The sequence below is a fragment of the Pteropus alecto genome, unplaced genomic scaffold, assembly GCF_000325575.1.
Source record: "Pteropus alecto unplaced genomic scaffold, ASM32557v1 scaffold43, whole genome shotgun sequence".
In the NCBI taxonomy this organism is placed as follows: Eukaryota; Metazoa; Chordata; class Mammalia; order Chiroptera; family Pteropodidae; genus Pteropus; species Pteropus alecto.
In genome coordinates, this window is record NW_006435764.1 from 6,538,392 (window position 1) to 6,547,119 (window position 8,728).

General features: G+C 49.5%; 1 protein-coding gene across 1 annotated transcript in view; it reads right to left on the minus strand.

Moving 5' to 3' along the window:
* Positions 1-198, minus strand: part of STIP1 (stress induced phosphoprotein 1) — a 12,360-nt gene extending 12,162 nt beyond the window's left edge. The window contains exon 1 of the mRNA XM_006911165.2: positions 52-198. Coding sequence (XP_006911227.1) covers positions 52-60 — 9 coding nt within the window. The 5' untranslated portion in view covers positions 61-198. The remainder of the gene's footprint in view (positions 1-51) is intronic.
* Between the last annotated feature and the right edge of the window lie 8,530 nt (positions 199-8,728).

An 8,728-nucleotide genomic window follows, 5' to 3' on the forward strand; every position in this document is an offset into this window, starting at 1 on the left:
CGGCCGGTCCCCGAGTGGTCCCGAGGCCTCGGCCTGCCCCTCCCCCTTCACCTGCTCCATAGCCGGGTCCGGAACCCCGTTGAATAGACTCAGTCCGCTCCGCGTTCCCAACCGCACGCGCCGCCTTCTGGAACCTACTAGAAGCTGCCGGGACCCCCGGATCCCGCCCCTTCCTCTCCTACTCACTGGTCGCGCTCCTCCGAGGACTTTCTGTGCTTCTTTACTATTGGCTTTATGTCTAGCCCATCATCCTCAATTCTCTCTCATTGGACAATTGGGAGTAATCCCCTCGGCCCTGCCTCCCCAGCGCCTCAGGATTGGGCGCTGCCCGACAGGACCCGCCCACCCTAGGCTCTACAGTTGGTGGGCGGGGCAGAGATCTGCGACAGGGATTGGTCATTTGCTCCGCCAATCGTGGCCGCGCCGGCCGCGCCCATTGGTCCTGTTCTTTCTGGAAATTTCCACTTTTCCCATTGGGCTGGCGGACTACCTGACGGAAACGCCTTCAGATTAAAAAAATTTCAATTGGGCGGAGAGTTGCCAACACTTTGAGCTGATAGGTTTAAATTAGTGCCCTTCAAAGGGTAGTGCGGGATTTGTGGGAGTCCGAGCCTCAGTCACCGGCTGCTGCGGTGACTCTGGCGGCTGCGGGGCTGTACGGACCTCCTGGGTCCGGGCCGGGGCCGGGGCCGCTTCCCGCCGCCCTCGGCTGCGGTCCTGCCGAAACGATTCACTCTTCCCCAAAAGCAGAGACCGCCTTGCATCGGGGGGGAGACAGGGGAGGCTCCAGCCAGTGGGGTGACCGTCTGGGCTGGTTCAGGAGAGCACCCTGGCCCGTCTCCGGATCCTAGTTGTTCGATTCTGAATGTTCAAAACTACCGCGTGGCGGTGTCGGCGCTGGGGCTTGGGTAGGACAGACCCGGGTATCTCACCGTGGTGGGGCCTGTGGCCCGCTGGGTCCCCTCAGTGGACATGCATACCCTCACTTACCTCTCTGGTAAAGGGTTGGTAATCTATGGCCGCAGGAAGTTCATGTCCATGCAGTATTTAGCGGTTAATGAAAGAGAGCTACTTGCATTATTCGGACATAAAGGGGTGGAGGGAACAAAGACCTCGATGCGGTGCTTGACCACCTGGCCCGCGACCGCGGCCCGGGAGGGCCTTAAATCGCAGTCCAAATGCGAGAGGCAGAGCGGGGCCCCCGGAGGGAGGCGAAAGGAAGGATGTATAGCGTGAAAGAGAAGGGCCTGCGAAATTGAAATGCTGATTTTGCCACCTGGCCAGTGTGTGGTTCATGGAACAAAGGAGCCGCATAATGAGTCTAAAGAGGCCTTGCATGAGGGTCTTGGGCCCCGCTGTGTCCTGGTTCTTCTCTCTCTCTGGCAAATGCCATCACTTCCCAGGGTTTTAAGTGCCCTTTACGTGCAAATAGCTTGTCTCCACAGCCTCCTCTTCCACCCCAGCTGTCTCTGATGCATTCTCCACATTGCAGGCAAAGTCATTGCAGATCACAAACCTGCTAACCCCCTCCCTCGCTTAAAAGTTGGAGGCTTTAGATTGGGGCACAGGGCTTGTCTATTCTGCCAGGCCTACGGTTCCCACCTCTTCTTTGCTGTCCTCCACCTTCAGCACCCAACTCCAGCCACCCTGACCTCTCTGTTCCTTGAACTAGGCGAGCTCCTTCCGTCTGAGCATGCCTGCAAACTGCTCCCTCTGCTGGGACCCTCCTTCCACCAGTTCTGCCTCTCATCTTTCAGGCTGAGGTGAGCTGTCAAGGTTCCTTGGCAACTTGGCCCCCAAGAAGTACTCTAATTTCTATCTACCTGTTACTTGCTTTCACAGCGATGTCGGCTACACATGTGTCTAATCACAAATCAGCAACTGGTATTAACGCCACATTTCATGAGGTCCCGGAGAGTCTTGCGATTGCTTTCCTTTATCCTGTGTTTCATGTGCATTGCGCAGTGCCTGACGCGTAGCAGGCATTCATTAATCCATCAAATATTATCGAACGTCCTCTTATGTGTCAGGTGTACTTGTGGGCACTGGGGAAAATGCAGTGAACGAAACTGACAAATCACTTTTCATGGTGCTCGTTCTGGTGAAGGAGACAAACTAAAAATAGTTTATATCGTGGATCTGCTTAAATGCAGTGGAGAAAAAGAAATCAAGGAAAAGGTGCAAGGGGTGTTGGGTGAGGGGGGCCAGGTCGAACTCAATGAGAAACTAATATTTGAATAAAGACTTGAGGGAGGGAGAGAGTGAGAGTAATTAAAAATCCAGGGAAGAATCTCGTAGTCAAAACAGCAAATGCAAAGGCTCTGGGGTGACCAGAATGGCAAGAGCAGGGAGGGAGTGGGAGAGCCTGATGGACAGGAAGCAGGGGCCGGGTCCTGCAGGTGGGAGGCCATTGTCTTCACTTTGGAACATGCCAGCAGGTTTTGAGCAGAAGAGTGACATGATGTGACTTTAATCAGATCCCTCTAGCTGCTGTGGAGATGAGGAGGGCAAGGGCGACCGAAAGCTGGGAGACCTCGTAAGTGGCTGACGCTGTAATCCAGGAGAGCTGTGATGGTGGCTGAGTCAGGGTGGGAGAAAAGGAGGGGCGAGAAGAGTCGGATTCTGGATGCGTTTTGGAGGAGCCGACGGGATCTGAGGATGCGTTGGATGCAGAGCGCAGAGGAAGGAGTCAAAGATGACTTCGAGGCTTTTGGCTTGCTCTCTTATTCATCTGCTCAATTAAATCTGTCAACAAGACCTTTCCTTTCTTCTTGGCATTGTCTCCAGAGCACCGCATTTTTGTCAACCCCACTGCTGCCCGCCCCCCAGACCAGCTCTGCCTTCTCCAGTGGCCTTTTGAGGCCTTTCATTTCACCTACCTGTCTCTAAACTTCTTTCCTGTTTCTCCTCCATGTGACCTGGCCTTATCATCTCCCACACATCTTTTTTTTTGTAGGCCTACTACGTGTACTGCACTGCTTTGGGTACAGAGATTCAACAATGAACAAGGCAGCCCACAGATGCGGCTTCTGCTACATAGATCTTACCTTCTAGTGGGAGAGACAGATGACACTCACACTCATTAGCTGTGCGACTTTAAGCAACGTACTTAACCTCTCCGTACTTCAGTTTCTTCCATTTGAAAAGGGGAATGAGAAAGTTTCAGTGTCAGAGTGGTCGAGAGGATCGAACGATCTGATATTAGTAAAGCACTTAGAACGGTGGCCGATGACAGAGTAAGAACTACATGCATTTGCTAAATACAAATAAGGGCACGAATGAAGATGATTCTAGAGCGGGAACGCTGTAAAGAAAGCGCAGGGTAAGGGATAGAGCACCACCAGGGAGGCGGGAAAGGAAGGCTCTCCTAGAGGCGGTGGTTAGTGAAGGCCCCTTAAACCTGGAGTGATGGGAAGCCAGCCACGGACAGGATTCCAGACAGGGCAACAGATGGTGCAGAGTCCCCGAGGCTGAAACAAGTTTGCAATTTTCCAGGAACCCAGAGATGGCTTTTTTTACGCTCTCACGGTCTAGTCTGCAGAAGGATGACGAAGTGCCAATGACTTTCCAAGGTTACCGTGAGGATGAAACAAAATAACCCACACTAGAGTTTGTCGTACCTGAAACTTATAAAAATTTGAGATCCTCGGAGAAAAAAATAAATTAAAAAATGAGCTATAGAAGGGATGCAGATGGGAGACCCTAAGGCTTAAGCTTATTCAGTGTCATGGTAAAGTCACTTCTGAACGTTCAGAAATGGTAGCTCCTATGATTTCCACCAACTTGGGCTTCTCCACATTTCTCAGTGAACTCAGAGCTCTCCTGAGTGGACAGGGAGGCAGCGATTCGGAGCCAGTGTCACCGTCCACAGGTTCCCGGAGCACACGGAGAAGCTCCACCGCCAAAGGCGTCCTGGCTCATGCGTCGCATGACCATTCCAGTGGTTCCTGCTGCTATTCCGGTGCCGTTGCTCTCAAGGGTGGGAGCGGAACGGCAAGGGCCGCGTTTGGAGTCCCCGCAGGCCTCCTGCAGTGAATGACAGACTGGAGGGGTCAACACGAGCGACGACATCCCCGCAGAGCAAACTCCCAGTTTTAAAGTTCTCCCAATAACAAAAAATAAAACATCTGGACCTTGGGAAGCCTAGCACAGGAGTGAGGCGTGAAGGTTAGGAAAGGCCTGCAGCTCTGAATTCTGGGGTCTGTAGGACATGGAATTTTTTGTTTTTATAAGGACTTTCACTATTGGAGCGGGAGTTTGAGACAGCCTGAGTTTCCTTCTCCAAGTGAGAGCAAAGTTCCATTTTGGGTTCTGAGAAATTCTTTTACAAATATTTTCATTTCCCACTTAACTGAGTGATTCTAACTTTCAAATCTCCCGCTAAGATAGACTCTGAGTCCTGATTAACGGGGAAAGTGTGGTGGGAAATAAAGTGTCGTAGAGTTCTGCTCAATTCAGTGAACTTGAATGGAGAGCCAAACACGATGCCAGATGCTTCAAGGAATAAAAAGGTGGTAATTATTATCTGATAATTATTCATTGGAGAGCCCCAGAGCCCAGCCTAAGACCTCGCCGTCCACACTGCCTCCCAGGGTGACCTCAGCCAGTCTTGTAGCTATAAATACCATCTTGGATGACTCTCACACTTCTATCTTTGGCTTAGATCTTGCTCCCAAGTTCCAGACTTGTCCATCCGGATGCCTCCACGATGTCTCAGTTGGAAGGCTAATGGACTTCCCAACGTGCTCAAATATTCTCCCCGCAAGTTGTTTCTCCCTTGACTTCCCTCTCATTAATGGCCTCACTGTTCTTGGACCAATTCGGGCTGAAAATTTTGGAGGTGTCCTTGACTCTTGCTTTTCACACCACATCCACTTCATCAGCAAATCCTGTCAGCCAGACACAGACCCCTTCGTAACTCCGCGGCCATCTCTGAGCTTTGACTGGGAGAGGAAATGGAAGATTGACTCCTTGAGTTGGTAGGAGGCCAGGGTCAGAGGGGAACCCCAGCCTGGGCTCCCAGGCCTTATCCTGTGAGAGGTGCAGGGTTGGAGTGGAGGACAGCCGCAATGTTCAGGAGACTACCGGGGTGAGCCCAGTGAGGACACTGATGACAGACAGCCATGACAGGCAGCAGATTAGCACTCTTCCCAAGGTTTAGGGCATTACACATCCTTGCCTTAGTTTGGGGCCACCTAGAAAGAGAAGGGGCTCTAGTCATAAGTGGGATAAAATTTCCTGACAGCTGAGTAGTATGGGGGCCGAAAGTCAGAATGACTTAGTTCTAAGGCAGTGGTCTTCAACCAGGGGTGTCCCCTTTCCCTCTGCCTCCACAGGCTCTGGCCGCTTGGCCTTCTGCTCTTTGAACACATTCTCTGGGCAGCTCTCAGCGCTGCCTGAAATGACTTGTACTTGCTCCCTTGTTGACTGTGCGTCTCGCACGCTAGATGCTGCTCCCTGACGCTGCTTCCTTGAGGGCAGGGCCTACCGTTCGTGCACTGCCATGTACAGGCAGAGCCTGAGACACAGTCCCTGCTTGTAAGTGTTTGGCGAGTGAGCAACTGGAACTGATCACCTTTCTACACCCTCCGTGGGTCCCTCAGCCTCTGCCAGGGAGCTTCTTGGCTTTCTTCCTTCTAGATTTCCTCATTCCAGATTCTGCCAGATTCTTACCCTTCTTCTGGCCAGATGGTTGGATCCCCTCAGATCCGAATGTCCCAACCCCATCATCTCCATCCCAGCACCTATTTCTTGAGAAATACCCAGCGGTGCAGAGTGTGAGCGTGGAGGAAACAGGCCCTCTCATTTCCTGTTGGTGGAAAGGCGCTCCCAGCAACATCTCCTTCAAATACAAAAAGCGATTCCACTCTTAGGAGTTTATCCCACGGGTAAACCCACCCTGGTGGCACAAAGGTGAATATCGCAGCTCCGTTTGTGAGGGGAAAGGAATGGCCACCAACTACGTGTGCATCTCTGGAGGTTACCGGGAAACACGATGCCGCCTCCGCAGGAGGAACTGTTCAGAACAGTCAGGTAGACACTGAGATGGAAACGTGCCATGACATGCCGTGGAATGAAGAGAGTTCGTTGTGGAACAGCGTGCATGGCCGAATCCTATTTTTGTGGAAAAAAAATTATGTGTGTCTATTTTCCTGTCTGGCTGTATATGCATGGGGGAAATCTAGGATACATAGCTGTTTAAGTTGTTACCTCTGTGGACTGGGGATGTTGAAGGGTGTTGTATTAGTTTGCGAGGGCTGCCGTAACGAAACACCAGAGACCGGGTGGCTTAAACAGAAATTTATTTTCTCATAGTTCTGCAAGTCCAAGATCAAGGTGTCAGCAGATCTGGTTTCTTCTCCTTGGCTTGTAGATGGCTGCCTTCCCACTGTCCGCACGTGGTCATTCTCCTGTGTGTGATGCCTCCCTGGTCCCTGTGTGTCCAAATTTCTTTTTCTTGTAAGGGTATCGACAAGATTGGGTTAGGATCAACCCTAAGTGCCTCGTTTTAATTCCATCATCCTTTTAAAGGCCCGATCTCCAAATCCAGTCCCGTGCTGAGGTCCCGAGGGTTGGGACTTCGACATTTGAATTTGGGGGAACACAACTCAACCCATAACAGGGGCTTTCACTTACTATTACGTTGTTAAAATTTGCTACAATAAACATCACTATCTAAAGTTTTTGTACACTTCAAACCAAATGTCCCAAGCATCCACCTCTTTCTCAAGCATTCTCTGAAGTCGGTGGAAGGGCAGCCTATGTCCCTCCCGCAGCCAGCTCCAGGGCTCTCTGAGGCCCCTCCCCTGGGGAAGGTAGTGCGGCCCTCTCTGCACCACTGACTTGGTTACTTTATGTGAGTCAGATGGCGAGGGGCATGTCCTTTGCCTGAGACCAATAATATATAGCTACATGCTCTGGACATTTAATACCTCTTAATCTATCCTTCCCTCTCATACCTCTCAAGATAATGGCTCTACGACATCGGCCGATGAAATGGTAAAATGAAACACGGGCAGATGGCAAAGTAAAATATAAAGAGAGCATTACCACCTGCAAAATTGTGGTCACACGACCAAGGCATTTGGGGTACATGGGAGGTGCAGGGCCTCATGTACCGAAAGGAGGCAGAAAAAAAGAAGAAAATGGCAGGTAAATGGGGTAGAGCTGGGACTCAAAAGACTCTCAGGAAACAGTGATTTAAAATGAAGTCCTTGGGGAGAGGATTGGTCTTGGGGAGGGGGTGTCTCTTTAGATCTGGCAGAATCCTCCTGGGTCTGCTCCGGTCTTGAATCTCAGACTAGTAGCAGGAAACCCTCACCGTGCTGCGATCCTGAATCTCATTGTACCTCCAGCCCTGCTGAGATGGAGAATCTGCTCCTCTGGGTGGTTTTGCAACTCTGAAAGTTGTGGAAAATGGCAAAAACCAACCCAGAACCTTGGTACCCATTTAGGAATAAGTTAAGTGATCATCATGCTCATATCTGAGTGTTTATTTAAAGTTTTGAAACACTTGAGTCAATATGCCCTATCTGATTTGTGATTTTAATTAGAGGAGTATGAGTAATGAGCTGCCCGCGATGATGGCTGTGATAATTCTTCCCATCCCTGAACGCCCACCCTTTGCAATGGGATTTGGCTGCTCCTCCGATTAAGAGGTGGAATCTATTTCTCCACTCCCTTAATCTGGGCTGGACTTGTAACCTGCATTGACCAACAGGATGTGGTGGAAATGATGGAGTGTGACCTCAGAGTCAGGCCTAAAGGGGCATTGTAGCCTCTGCTGTCACCCCTGGAGACCATGATGCCGTGAAGATGCCCAGTCTAGCCCATTGGAGGATGAGAGGCCACATGGAGCAGAACCCAGGGACCTCACTAACAGCCAGCACCAGCTGCCAGTCATGTGAGTCAAGCCATCCTGGGTCCCCACCCCAGTTGGGTTCTCAGGTGACTGCAGCCACAGGAGTGACCCAGACAAGACTAGCAGATGAACCTTCTAGCTTATCCCAGCCCAAACTGCTGACTCAGCATCCTGGTTATTACTTTAAGCTAGTAAATTTTCAGAGATTTATTACACAGCAAGAGATAACTTAGACAGTATAAAAGAATCTAAGTTCATAAGTAGCATCTGAAATTTAAGAGAACTGATTTACCATATTTATGTTTAATATATTAAGGCATAAGAATTGCATTGCTTAACTGGTTAGAAAAAAAATATTCTTGGCTTGGGAGGGTAGAGTAAGGTGGGAGCGAGGGCACCCCTCACCCCCACTCCTTCCCTATTTGTAAAGGAAAAAAAAGAGCAAAACAGAAAACAATATGCTTGTTAGATGTGCAAGTCTCTTCTGTTGAGAGTTTGAGGTATTTGAGAGTAAGAGCTATTTCGACTCTGTAAAATGTAGTTTAAATCTATTAGAGAATTTAATTACCTAAGTTTATAATTGGCATTCATTTTTAGAATGTAATCTGTTGAACCTGTGAGTTAATTAAATATTCATCAGAATAAATGAAAGTTGTTCTTATTTTTATACAAAAATTAGTAGATTTATAAATAGAAAACTAGATTTGCAAGTTGCACTTGAATGTTTAAGAAAAACTAGTTCTTTTCTTAATTTATAAGTTTAATAAACACAGTATTAATTTAAAGACAAGCAGCAGTAGGTAGCTTTTCTCTGCACAAAAACCCCTTTCCAACATTAAAAATTCTCAGCTGACAATGCCTGATGCT